General features: G+C 38.1%; 1 protein-coding gene across 4 annotated transcripts in view; it reads left to right on the top strand.

Annotated features, from left to right (window-relative positions):
- Positions 1-14,607, top strand: part of CNOT2 (CCR4-NOT transcription complex subunit 2) — a 121,453-nt gene that overhangs the window by 71,082 nt on the left and 35,764 nt on the right. For all 4 annotated transcript variants that reach the window (XM_062203226.1, XM_062203227.1, XM_062203228.1 and 1 more), the window contains 2 exons: positions 859-981; positions 12,981-13,047. In XM_062203226.1, the coding sequence (XP_062059210.1) occupies positions 859-981; positions 12,981-13,047 (190 nt within the window). The remainder of the gene's footprint in view (positions 1-858; positions 982-12,980; positions 13,048-14,607) is intronic.

Genomic DNA, 14,607 nt, shown 5'->3' with positions numbered 1-14,607 from the left:
TATTCAGTGTCAAGTTTGAGGTGAATTTTCATTCAAAATTGTACTTGTGAAAATTGTTAGATTCAGATTTTTTAGAAATCTGTTGCCATTGGCATTTCAGTTTATTTTGAACTTCATAGTACTGTTACGGGGAAGATACATTGACCTTAAATAACCTTGGTTAGTTCATTGTTTTGGAAACTTCATAGAGATCACCTTAAAAAATTACAAAGAAAAATTAGTCCAGATTTTAGTAATTATCTTGGTGTGGGCTCAAAATTGCTAGTATTGGGTGTTGAAAATACTTAAATGGAAGACTAAGCAGTTTCCATAATTGAGATAAGAAGTTCATACCAGTGTGATGAATATAAAATTGTCCTGTTGTTATGTGAGTGGTTACTTATGGCTTTAGGTAAAATTCTAGTATACCACTATATACTGATGCACAAAATGCTGTATCTCAGTGAATTTAGATAGTAGAGATGATATGCTCTGGAAAACAGATACTTTAGAAAATAGACAGTAATATCAGAAACTCCAGTATTTAAGGTGTACTTGAAGATTTTCACTATTTAAATTAAAAAATCTATTGGAAAATTTTGTTTGAGGTTACTGTTTTTCAAGAATATGTGAATAAGTTTTTTAAAAGTAAGTGAAATTCTGCTGCATCATACAGGCTTTAAGATTCTCTTTATATTCTTAGGGCTTGGAAATCTTGTGTGAAAATCAGATTTATGACTATCATATGTTCCCTTAGCCCTTAGTTGATCAATTTCTGTATCTTGGCAATTCTCCCTTAATTTTATTTTCCATATGAGAATAAGATAAAGCTGGAATCTCCAAAATATCTCTCTTGATAAAAGTAATATTTTTGTCTAGGTGACAAACAGCATGTTTGGTGCTTCAAGAAAGAAGTTTGTAGAGGGGGTCGACAGTGACTACCATGACGAAAACATGTACTACAGCCAGTCTTCTATGTTTCCACATCGGTCAGAAAAAGAGGTAAGTTAATCAGTTGCATTGTGTTTACTTAGCAACTATGTCTATTTCTGGATTCCTGAAAAGCAGCACACCAACTGCGGAGTATTCTGTGGCTGAATAAGTTACGTTTTAGGCACAGTGTTAGACCTTGGGATACAAAGACAATGAACTGTGCTGTAATGGGAAACACAGATGTCATGTTGGGATAAGATTAATACTGTGGTAGGAAGTACTCAGAAATCACATAGTATATCTTCTAGATCACCAATGGGTTTTATTTAACATGGGAAGTAACTTATTTTTATATTAAAACAAATCAGATAAAGAGTAAATGGCAGATTTTCACAGATTAAAAAATATAATGGCAAGCTTCGAATAAACTTTATCCTTAATTGTGTAATATTATGGCTATAAAGCTGGACCACAGACAGAGAATATTTATCAGCTTTAATATATGGGTTCTACAGTAGAGATATTTTTGAAAAACTGTATTGAAAATATGGTAGATGATACAGAGGTGTGAATTAAGAGCTTTTAAAGATTTAGTAGTCCAGTAATCCCATTTGGGATAAAAGGGCTTAGGGTATAGCCTAATCATAATTAGCAAATTTGTAAAATATTTAAAAATTACTTTCAGTTCGAATTCTATTTAGCTACTTTATTATACACTGTAATCCTACTGGTTACATAATGTACTTTGTATCAACCCAGAGTTTTTCTTCTTTTAAAACCTTTACAAAATTACTATTCCTAATTTCACTATATATGTAAAACAATCTACTGTAGCTATTAACCCATTGAAATTGTTACTGATGTTTAGAGCACTTGTAAAATTCTAAGGTATATAACATCTCATTTTGCTATAAATTTGATAATCAATATATCACTTGTATCTTTTTAGGATTTCACAAATTTGCCTAACTTAGGTTTAAGTTTGGAATATAGTTTTACTTTTCCCCCTTGTTTTAATATTTTCTTCCTTTATTTTTACTTGAAAATTTTTCATTTTGGAAACAGTTATCAGTTGCATCATTAAAGGTCTTAACTGCCATTCTAGTTATTTGATGTAAATTATATTTGAATCATTATTTCTGTATTTGAATGTTTGTAGGTAAAGAATTTGTGATGTATTTTTGATAGTATAACCGCAAAAACCATAAAACTCCCAATTTGTGTGTTTTTTGTGATTGTAATAAAGTTAAGTTTGACAGAAAAATTGTGATGAAATATTACTCTTTTTTTTTTTTTTTTTTTTTTTTGACAGGCAGAGTGGACAGTGAGAGAGAGAGACAGAGAGAAAGGTCTTCCTTTTGCCGTTGGTTCACCCTCCAATGGCCGCCGCGGTAGCGCGCTGCGGCCGGCGCACCGCGCTGATCCGATGGCAGGAGCCAGGTGCTTCTCCTGGTCTCCCATGGGGTGCAGGACCCAAGCACTTGGGCCATCCTCCACTGCACTCCCGGGCCACAGCAGAGAGCTGGCCTGGAAGAGGGGCAACCGGGACAGGATCGGTGCCCCGACCGGGACTAGAACCCGGTGTGCCGGCGCCGCAAGGCGGAGGATTAGCCTAGTGAGCCGCGGCGCCGGCCGAAATATTACTCTTTGATGGCAAAGTTTTATCAGAGGTCTTTAGGAAATTTATGGAAAATGATTATTATGAAAAAACCATGCAAAGACATCAGAAATTTTTGTTAAACCACAACAATCTTTTTTAAAATATAATTTGTGAGAACAGAGATAGAGATACCTTTCATCTGCCGGTTTACTCCTCAAATGCATGCAATAGCTGAGGCTGTGCCAAACCAGACCTGGGAGCCAGGAATTCAGTCCAAGTCTCCCATTGGGGTGGGGAAGAATCATCACTTGCCACCTCCCTGTATGCAAATCCACAGGAAGCTGGAATGGCAGTGAAACCCAGGCACCTTGTTAGAGGGTATGAGTCCAAACTGGCATCTCAATAGGGAGGCCAAAATATGAAGACACATTGAAATACCTCTAGACTTGGAACTGAAATCTGAAATAGAGTGTATTTAGAAAATGAGTGAACAGGGCAGATGTATAGTACAGTGGTTAACACTTGAGATACCTGCATCTCATTTTGGAATGCTTATTTTAGCTTTTCTGCATCCATTGAGCTTCTTGCTAATGCATATCCTGGGTAGGTAGCAGGTGATAGCTCAATTACTTGGGTCCTTGAAAATCATGTGGGAGACTAGATTAAGTTCAGGGCTCCTGACTTTGACCTGGTTCAGCTCTGGCTGTTGTGGGTATTTGAGGAGTGAACATAGAAATGGAAGATTTTTCTCTTACCAATCTCTAGTTCTCTGTCTGTGTCTCTTTGACTTTCAAATAAAATGAAAAAATTAAGTTATTTTTAAGAAAATGAATGACAGAGATGACTTATAGATAACAGAAAAGCTATGTTTGAGTTTCAGAATTAATGCATACATTCACACAGATACCAAGTATATTAGTTACCAATTCCAGTCTAGTTGGTTGTCAGGGAAGTAACACAGAATGATTTGCTCTAAGGAACTTTTTTTTTTTAAAAATCATCTAAGTGTAATATACAGATTAAGATGCAGATATATGTTTGGATACTGACTTGTCCTGTCAGCAAGAACTCTTCCAAGCCTAGTTCCCTCATCTGTAAAATGAAAATGATAATATATGAGAGTAATTCTCAAAAAGTTATGTAAAATGTGTATTATGAAAAAACTATTCATGAATTTCACTATCCTAGACCAAAATAAACTCTCTTTTTTTCTTTTTAAACATTTATTTTATTTATTTGAAAGGCAGAGCTATAGAGAGAGACAGACAAACAGAGATCTTCCATCTACTGGCCCAACTCGCCAAATGGGGAGGCCTGGGCCAGGCTGAAGCCAAGAGCTAGGAGCTTCTTTGGGTCTCCTACATAGGTGCAGGGGCCCAAGCACTTGGGCCATCTTCTGCTGCTTTCCCAGGTGCATTAGTAGGGATCTGGATCTGAACTGGAGCAGCCAGAACTGGTAACGGCGCCCATATAGGATGCCAACATTGCAGGTGGTTCCCCAACCCATTATGCCACAATGCCAGCCCCTAAACTTCTCTCTCTCTCTCTCTCTTTCTCCCTCCCTCCCTCCCTCCCTTCCTTCCTTTTTAAAACTTATTTATTTGAGAGGCAGAGTTACAGACAGAGGGAAAGGCAGAGAGATAGGTCTTTCATCCACTGATTTACTCACCAAATGGCCACAATGGCTGGAGCTGGGCTTGTCTGAAGCATGGGGTCAGGAGCTTCTTCTGGGTCTCATGCATGGGTACAGGCTTAACCTACTATGCCACAGTGCCAATCTCTACACTTTCCTTTAAATTGCATTTTTCCACGAACTTTTTGAAGCCATTTAATAGCAGCTATCTTAAATTGCTGCTGTTGTTGTAATCTTTCTTTTTAGAAAATACATGGCATAGGAAATCTGTTCGAAACTTTAGAAAATATTACCCATAATCTTAGTAGGAATAATTTACTGCTAGACTTTATTTTTATGAATGGTATATGATGATTTAAATTTCTTGGGACATACTGACATCTTTTCCACCAGAAGATTTGTACCAGTTTTTACTCTAATTAGCATTCTACATGTCCTTGAGAATACTAGCTTTTACCTGGGAGTCTGCTAATATATAAGGGAAACTTACTGTTTTAATGTATAAGACAATATCTTAGAGTATCACTAATTTTACATATACGTACAGAATATTATGTCTTTTCCATATAGTTAGTGGCCATATGTATCTCTTTCTTTGTGCCCATTTCTCTATTAAGATAATGTGTTACTTGTCTATATCCTTGTCTTAAGGTAATAACCTCATGTTGTTTGTTAAAAATGATTTTTGGTTTTTTACTATTATTTTAAGAGTTTGTAATATATAAATATGTATCTTTTTTTAAAGATTTGTTTTTATTTATTTGAAAGATGGAGTTACAGAAAGAGAGAGAGAGAGAGAGAGAGAGAGAGGTGTCTTCCTTCCGCTGGTTCACTCCACAGATGGCCGCAATGGCCGGAGCTGTGCCGATCTGAAGCCAGGAGCCAGGAGCTTCTTCTGGGTCTCCCACATTGGTACAGGGGCCCAAGGACCTGCTGCTTTCCCAGGCCATAGCAGAGAGCTGGATCAAAAGAGGAGCAACCAGGACTAGAACTGGCGCCCATATGGGATGCTGGCGCCTCAGGCCAGGACATTAACCCACTGCGCCACAGCGCCGGCCCCAATATGTATCATTTTTACTAAATGTGGTCCCTTAAATCTTTTTAATGATTTTTGTTTCTGAGATCCTATTTAGATAGCTCTTCCCCAATTACTATCTTTTATGTTTTGTTCTTCAAATGACTTAATTCCATTAGGAGCGTATTTGGTTTAAAGTGTAGATTATGGAGCCAGCGCTATATCATAGTGGGTAAAGCTACCACCTGCAGTGCCAGCATCCTTTATGGGCACCTGTTGGAGTCCCAGCTGCTCCACTTCCGATCTAGCTCTCTGGTATGGCCTGGGAAAGCAGTAGAAGATGGCCCAAGTCCTTGGGCCCCTGTACCCGCGTGAGAGACCCAGAAGAAGCTCCTGGCTCCTGGCTTCGGATCAGTGCAGCTCCAGCCATTGTGGGCATCTGGGGAGTGAACCACCATTGGATAGAAGACCTCTTTCTCTTTCTTTCTCTCCCTCCCTCTCTCTCTGCCTCTTTGTAACTCTGCCTTTCAAATAAGTAAATAAATAATTTTTTTTAAAAAGTGTAAATTATAAGTTGTCAAATATTCTTTCCCCTGTGAGGTTATCTGGTGATCCCAGCACTATCTATGCTTTAGGCTGTATGTCAGAAACCTTTCTTGTGTAGTAAATCCACGTAGTAAGTAGGCTTTGTGGACTGAGAGAGAAAAGTCAGGGATACAGTATAACCATTTTTAATGTAAAAAAAATCATTCTTAGGTTGAAGCATCTACAAAAACAGGCAGTGTGCTAGATTTGGTCTGCAGGCTAACTTTGCACATCTCTGAAGTAGACCATTCAATTGTGGCTAATGGAAATATTCCCCTTAATATATACTATCTGATGTTTCGTGGGCCTGTTTTATAAAATCTTGTTTAGTTTATCAGACTGATTATATGTAGAACTGCAGCATAATTTAAAATGCTGCAGCTTTAAAGACCATTTTAACATTTTTGGAAAGGTTTTCTATATACTTTCTATATAAAAATATTTTTTACTGTAGCACATTAATAACAGTCTTGACCTTTTAAAAAACAATTTATCTTGCTGTTCTTCAAACCCTTTTTAAGTAGAATTTTATAGTTGCCATTTTCATTGCAGTTTTCAGATTGGATTTTTACTGATCTATGGAATACATGTTCATTTATTGTATAGCCAGCTACTTAGAAAAACTCTTTCATTGGTTTTGGTCATTGGGAATGTGGACTGTAGAGATCCTGCTGGTTTATGAGTTTCTATCTCAGCTATATTATTTACTAGCTGTGAGTCCTTGGGCAAGTTACTGAGTCTCTCTCTGTTTCAGTTTTCTTCTCTATAAAATAGGAACAGTAGTACATAACTCATATGTGATTGTGAGGATTGAATGAAAAACAATGTAAAATACTTAGAAAAACAGATAATGTTTAATAGATGCTGCTGTTAGTATTGATCATTATCATTAACAATGACATTCTGCTTGATTTTCTTAATGTTTTTCAGGTAATTATGTGTCACCTGTAAATAATGATGATTTTTGTCCTGTGTAGAAAAACTTTTAAGGAGAGACATTTTGAACATACTAAATGAAGTCTGGGGTTATTTCATAATTGTTTCTGGAAAGTGAGAAAACTTTTTTTTTTTAACTATTTATTTATTTATTTGAAAGAATTACACAGAAAAAGAAGGAGAGGCAGAGAGAGAGAGAGGTCTTCCATCCACTGGTTCATTCCCCAGTGGGCTGCAATGGCCAGAGCTGCGCGGATCCGAAGCCAGGAGCCAGGAGCTCCAGGTCTCCCACGCAGGTGCAGGGGCCCAAGGACTTGGGCCATCTTCTACTGCTTTCCGAGGCCGTAGCAGAGAGTTGGATTGGAAGTGGAGCAGCCGGGTCTCGAACTGGCACCCATATGGCTGCAGGCAGCAGCTTTGCACACTGTGCCACAGCACTGGCCCCAGAAAACTTTCAGTTGTACTTTATGATAAAGGAAAACTGGACACTGGTTGGCTCAGTCTTGAAGTCAGCTAATAATGGGGTCCTGGTAGTTGCTCTTGTATGTTAATATTTTGACAAAGCAATAAGGATTTATATAATAATTCCTTGAGTAGAATTTATTTAATATCATAAAATCTTTGGAGAAGTGATTAAACTATTTCTTTAGTATCAATATCCTCTTGTCACTAAATGTGGTTGAAGTGGGGGGGAGGCAATTTTCTTATTTTCCTTATCTGTACAGCAAAATATCTAAAAATGTTAACTTTTAACCATCTGCATAGCTCTAGAAATAGTTGGGAAATTTCTGTCTTTTTTTAAACAAACAAAATGTTCAATCTCAGTCTTTATTGTCATCATCCAAATAGCAAGAAAATGCCGCTTTATTCGTAACATACATGTTAAGTAGCCCTTATTGAAGTACTTCTTTTTTTAATTTAATTTTATTTTTTTAATTTTTTGACAGGCAGAGTGGACAGTGAGAGAGAGAGACAGAGAGAAAGGTCTTCCTTTTGCCGTTGGTTCACCCTCCAATGGCCGCTGCGGCCGGCGCGCTGCGGCCAGCACGCTGCGCTGATCCGAAGGCAGGAGCCAGGTGCTTCTCCTGGTCTCCCATGGGGTGCAGGGCCCAAGCACTTGGGCCATCCTCCACTGCCCTCCTGGGCCATAGCAGAGAGCTGGCCTGGAAGGGGCAACCGGGGCAGAATCCGGCGCCCCGACCGGGACTAGAACCCGGTGTGCCGGCGCCACTAGGCAGAGGATTAGCCTGTTGAGCCACAGCGCCGGCCTGAAGTACTTCTAATTATAAGTATTTTGGAGTCTTTTTGATATTTGGAAATTTGCGTAAAGTTTATGGTTGAGAATTCCTAATCTGAAAATTCAAATTTCAGAATGATATAAAATCTAGACTTCAAAAAAATTATTTAAGAGGCACAAAGATGGACAGAGAGCCCCCCCACCCCCACCCTTTTTGATTCATTCCCAAATATCTGCTGTGGCAGCAGCTGGGCAGAGCTGAATCTGGGAGCTTGAAACTCACTCCCTGCCTCCCTCATATGTAGCAGGGACCACACTGCTTGCCTCTCAGGGTATTTAGTAGAAGGAAGCTGGTATCAGGCTGGATCCAGTACTTGAACTCAGGCACTTGTATGGGATACAGGTATCTTAATCACTAGTCCAAACATCTGCCCCCTCAAGCTTTTTAAAGTGGGAAAATAGTATTTGTGAGCAAACATTGAGGTCACTTCTGTGGAACTGTAAAGAAAGTTTAGCATGCATACTAAAAAACATTTACTAAATAAACATTCCTGGGGCGAGCATTGTAGCACAGAGAGCTAAGCTGTTGCCTACAATGCTGGCATCCCCTGTAGTCAACAATTATATTATATACTTAATTATTTATTTAAGATTTACTTATTTATTTGGGAGACAGAGTTAGAGAGAGGGAGAGACAAGGAAAGAGAACTTCCATCCACTGGTTCACTCACCAAGTGGCCATGGTGGCCGGGGCTGGCCAGGCTGAAGCCAGGAACCTGGAACTTCATTCAGGTCTCCCAGGACTTGGACTGTCTGCTGCTGCTGCTTATCCTGGGTACTTTAGCGGCGAGCTGCATGAGAAGTGGAGCAGCCGTGACTTGAACCAGAGCCCCTGTGGGATATCAGCTTTGCAAGTGGCTGCTTAACCTGCTGTGCCACAACACTGGCTTTATTTACTCTTTTTATCCTGTAATATTAGCATAATGATTGGAATTATATTATCAACATGCCTTTACAATATATAGCATAATTAAATTTTTTTTTTAAGATTTATTTATTTCAAAGGTGAGTTACAGAGAGAGAGAGAGAGAGGTCTTCCATCTACTGGTTCACTCCCCAGTTGGCTGCAATTCCTGGAGCTGGACAGTTCTGAAGCCAGGAGTCAGGAATTTCCTCCGGTCTCCCACATGGGTGCAGGGGCCCAAGTGCTTGGGCCATCTTCTACTGTTTTCCCAGGCCATAGCAGGGAGCTGGATCAGAAGTGGAGCATGGAGCTGGCGTTGTGACATAATGGGTAAAGCCACCACCTGCAGTGCCAGCATACCATATAGGCGCCAGCTGGAGTCCCGGCTGCTCCACTTCTGATCCAGCTCTCTGCTATGGCCTGGGAAAGCAGTGGAAGATGGCCCAAGTCGTTGGGCCCCTGTTCTCATGGGGGAGACTGCAAAGAAGCTCCTGACTCCTGGCTTCAGATCAGCACAGCTCCGGCCATCACAGCCAACTCCAACTCCATCATATGGAATGCCAGCTTTGAAGGCAGTTGCTTAACCTTCTACCCCACAGCACCAGCTGCTTATATAGACTTTTTTTTTTAAAGATTTATTTATTTGAGGGCCGGAGCCCTGGCTCACTAGGTTAATCCTCCGCCTGCAGTGCCAGCATCCCATATGGGCGCCAGGTTCTAGTTCCGGTTGCTCCTCTTCCAGTCCAGCTTTCTGCTGTGGCCCGGGAGGGCAGTGGAGGATAAAAAGATTTATTTATTTGAAAGTTACACAGAGAAAGGAGAAGCAGAGAGAGAGAGAGAGCTAGCTAGCTGGTGGGCGGGCTTCCATCCGCTGATTCACTTCTCAATTGACCGCAATGGCCGGAGCTTCACTGATCTGAAGTCAGGAGACAGGAGCTTCTTCTGGGTCTCCCACGAGGGTGCAGGGGCCCAAGGACTTGGGCCATCTTCTACTGCTTTCCCAGACCATACCAGAGAGCTGGATGGGAAGTGGAGCAGCCGGGTCTCAAACCAGCACCTATATGGGATGCCGGTGTTTCAGGCCAGGGTGTTAACCAGCTGCGCCATAGTGCCGGCCCTGACATTTTTAAAACCAAAATATTAGGCAAATTATATTGATTCTGCATGTCAGAATTGTAGTTAGTAACAGTGGAAATAATTTTTAAAATGCAGTTCTACTCACTTGTTACTTCGTTAATATTCTGCATGTTAAACAGGATAAAGGGCTCTCTTTAGTGGGTCAGGGAGATAACTAGAATTACATCATGTTTTTTGTAGTTGCTTTTTGGTTTCTATTTTGTTGTTTGCTCTGATTGTATATCAGGTTTCTTGAGAGATGTGGAAAATAAATACATATATATGTGTGTGTGTATATATGTATATATGTGTATATATGTATATATGTGTATATATGTATATATATGTGTATATATATATGTTGATGGTTTTAGACTAGAAACTTGATAACCTGCTTGTTGGTTTCAGCATTCTACTGATTATGTATATATAATCTGAAGTTTGATACCTTATTTTACCAGTAATTTGTGAAGATGAACAACTTACTTTTTTTTTTTTAAGATTTATTTATTTATTTGAAAGTCAGAGACAGAAGGAGAGGCACAGAGAGAGAGAGAGAGAGAGAGAGAGAGAGAGAGAGGTCTTCCATCCCCTGGTTCACTGCTTAGTTGACCACGATGGCCGGAGCTGTGCTGATCTGAAGCCAGGAGCCAGGAGCTTCTTCCAGATCTCCCACATGGGGTGCCGGGGCCCAAGCACTTGGACCATCTTCCACTGCTTTCCCATGCCACAGCAGAGAGCTGGATCGGAAGTGGAGCAGCCTGGACTAGAACAGGAGCCCATATGTGATGCCAGCGCTTCAGGCGAGGGCGTTAACCTGCTGCACCACAGCACTGGCCCCAGAGTATACAGTTTGAATATCAGTATAAGTGTCTAGATTGCAGACCCTCTGAATTTGAGAAGGAACGCTCTTTTTTTTTTTTTTTTAAGGTTTTTATTTATTTATTTTTTATTTGAAAGGCAAAGTTACAGAGAGGCAGAGAGAGAGGTCTCCATCCACTGGTTCACTCTCCAGGTGGCCGCAATGGCCAGAGCTGCACCAATCCGAAGCTAGGAACTAGGAGCTTCTTCTGGGTCTCCCACATGGGTGCAGGGGCCCAAGGATTTGAGCCATCTTCCACTGCCTTCCCAGGCCATAGCAGAGAGTTGGATCGGAAGTGAAGCAGCCAAGACTCATACCGACGCCCACGTGGGATGCCGGCGCTGCAGGCGGCAGCTTTACCCACTACACCACAGCACCCGCCCTGAGAAGGAATACTCCTAAGACTTTTTTAGAAATTTGGTTACTGTAACTACTGCTGCTTTTAGAATAATATGTTACTCAGTCCTATATCAGGAGAGTAATTTATAACATTAGTTTAAAGCTACTGTTATATCAAAAATTATGAACTTTAGAATAATTAAAACAAGAGTCTCACATGAAAATAAGAAGCGTATATTATAAAACCTCCATTTTAAAGGTTTTCCACTTGGTTTTCCTAACCACGATCCATTTCAGCATGCTTTTCCTTCTTTGAAAACCACTGAGCAGCCTCTGATAGTTCTCTTTTGATTCTCCACTCACCCCTTTTGTATAACTAGTTTAACAGGATATTAAGTAAGTGTTGCTTCTACCACTAGAATGCCTATTGATTGTAGTCCCACTTCTGCTAATCTGGTTTAGTATTTCACCATTTCCCATTTCCATTTATTTCTGCTATTATAACTATCTTCCCAAAGCATATTTAGGTCACGTCATTTCCTCGCTTTATATTATATTGTCTCTTTATTGCTATAGTTGTTAGCCATCTTTATATGTCATTTAAGATGATCCTTGGCAGTCTGACCCTACATTCTTACTCATTCTTCTGTGTCCCAATAGGGGGAGCTTTTCACACTGTTTATTACTTTGTTTACTAATCTTGTAACTAAACTTTATTATACTTAAGCTCACTGAATATTCTTGGCATGGAAGACCCCTGTGTGTGTCTGCATCAGATATTGCCATACTGAAAGTATTCCTGATACCTCACCATGCAACATTACCTTCCTCCAGTGTTGCCTTATACTTCCTTGAGAGGGTTTACTGCATGATGCCTTAGAGTAGAGTTGTATAGTTTGTTTTGTTTTCTCCATAGCTTATAAGTCTTTTGATGAAGTGGCCTATGTCTTACTTAAAGTGTTTTAATGGCTGCCTAATGTAAGACAGAGAATACACAGTGTATACTTCCCCACATTTTTATTTATTCAGCTTGTTTCTGTTTTGTGTATAATGCTGCAATGTATATTTCTGTGAAGAAATATAAGAATGAATGTACATGTTCCATTAGTATTAACATATCTTTAAATTTATTTACTACTAGGAAAAAAGACATTGATGTAGTAATTTCAAAGGTGTTGTACATTAAGTGCTATGAAATTCTTATCACCAACAGTAAAAATCATATCTGTTGCTTTAAGTATTTTATTCTTGTTCTTGTATCATCTCTGAACTCATTTTGGGACTGTGTGTATATTTAGATTTTTCTACCCATTTTCTACACATCAATTATTGGTATATAAAAATCATGAATTACTCTTACAAAGTATAAAACTTATATTAAGGTAATAAACTGAATTAAGAATTTAGTTTAATATATTATCTAAGAATCATGGAATTTTAGCTAAGAATTTATAAAGCTGACATTTTGAGATGTGTATTTTTCTTTGACTAGCCTCATTTTTTTGTTTGTTTTTCTTTTAGTGAAGTGATAGTGCTGGGTAGTTTAATTTAGTGTGACTCATTGAAAAACTTCAATATTAATTCCATTTGCACAGTTTGATTTCATTCAGTTCTCATATTCTCTTAAGAAACATGAAATTTATTGTGAAGTGTTTTATGTTTTATGATTAATGAGAAATGTGTGATAGACATATTTATGGTGCAGTGTAATGATTTGTGAAGTGTGAATGCAATGCTCTGTGTTCTTTCTTTATGCTCTAATATATTTAATTTGTTTCTAGATGCTGGCATCACCATCTACATCAGGTCAGCTGTCTCAGTTTGGGGCAAGTTTATACGGGCAACAAAGTAAGAATTTTGTATTTATTCTGGAATACTTTAAAGAGAAAGATAAATAACTACCAAATAAAAACCTATGCTGCCCCTTTAAGGTTGAAAAGACAACAAGACAATATTTAATTTTCATATATATATAAAACAAAATTTCCATAATTTCAGGCCTTAATATTTCTGAATTAGTACAAATAGGATATATAATAAATTTTAGCTTATTTGGACATTTTAATTTATTTGACATACTTTGAAGTATTTTTGAAGAGGAATTTGCTAAACAAATTAAAAGTAGCCATTCTTTGTGTTTCAGTCAGAGTATGTTAAAAATTTTTTTGGTTGGGTAGGTTTTTTTGTTGTTGTTGTTCATTTGTTTTCTGACATTATTATTATTGTAAATCTGTTACTTAGCAGCAGTTTGTAAAATACTTTTTGTTTAGCAAATATTTCTTCTTTTCCCTAACTCAGTGTGGGTGTAGGATTTAGATTTTTGTCTCACAGTTCAATTATTTTTCTTTCATATGGTTTAAGCGCTTAGCACAGTGCCTGGCGCATAGTAAGCGCTCAATAAATATTAGTGATCGTCACATAAAATTTTTATAAAACTCTAAATTATAAAATTTCTTCATATTTTTCAAATTTTCCAGTTTGTTACATAAGATTTTATGATCTCTGTTAATGTCAAAAGATCTGTTGATTTATCATTTCTGTTAATATCATTTCTGTTAATGGAATGGGAGAGTTAAAATATTATAAAAGGTCATCTAAGATTATATAATAATCGGGTGACTTGAGGAGACATCTGATAACTGACTATCTTAACCTGCTTCAAATAAAAATCAGTTATTTGATTTGGAAGTTTTGATAGGTATCAGAATAGTTGTCATGCCATTTTACTGTCAAACTGAGTTTGAAGCTTAGTGGGAGGATGTATACAAATATAATTTCCACCTTCTTTTTCCTATCTTTTCTGGAGTTCTTCTTTTGTTGTGCAACACAGTTTTGTTAATACAGAACTAGCAAATAAAATGTATCAATTCCTTGTGTATCAACAGTTTTCCTCTATCTAGAAAGCCTTTTATTACATAAGAAAGTATTGCTTTTTCCTCCACAAATATTTCTTTTTAGTTGAGGAAATATATTCAGCTAGGAATTTTTCCTATTTACTGTGTTTTCTTGGTATGACGTTCACCCTTATGATAGCCTATACCATGGGAATATTTTCTTATTTAAAACTGCCTTTACATATGTACAGCAGCATGTGTAGTGCGAACATCTTTTTTTCTTTTACATTTTTAATATTCACAGTAGACTACAGTACCACAATAGTAAGTAGAAATGGAATATGGAAATACTATATTTGAGAAACTAAGACTATTTTTAAAAGGAGAGCAACAGTAATTTATCATCAACTGTTTGGCCTTTAAAAGTTCTGATCTAATTCTTTAAATCAGCAAATCTGAAATTACAATTAGGCTAAGATACAGAGTAGATTAAGTTTGAAATGTGATTGTATCTTTGGTATGCTAGACATTTTTTACATCTTAGTTTCTATATATCACTGTGTTCTTAAGAATA

This window comes from Lepus europaeus, chromosome 10 (genome assembly GCF_033115175.1).
Source record: "Lepus europaeus isolate LE1 chromosome 10, mLepTim1.pri, whole genome shotgun sequence".
Taxonomy (NCBI): domain Eukaryota; kingdom Metazoa; phylum Chordata; class Mammalia; order Lagomorpha; family Leporidae; genus Lepus; species Lepus europaeus.
Note: the sequence above shows the minus strand (reverse complement) of the source record. Positions and strands in the feature narration are given on the sequence as shown.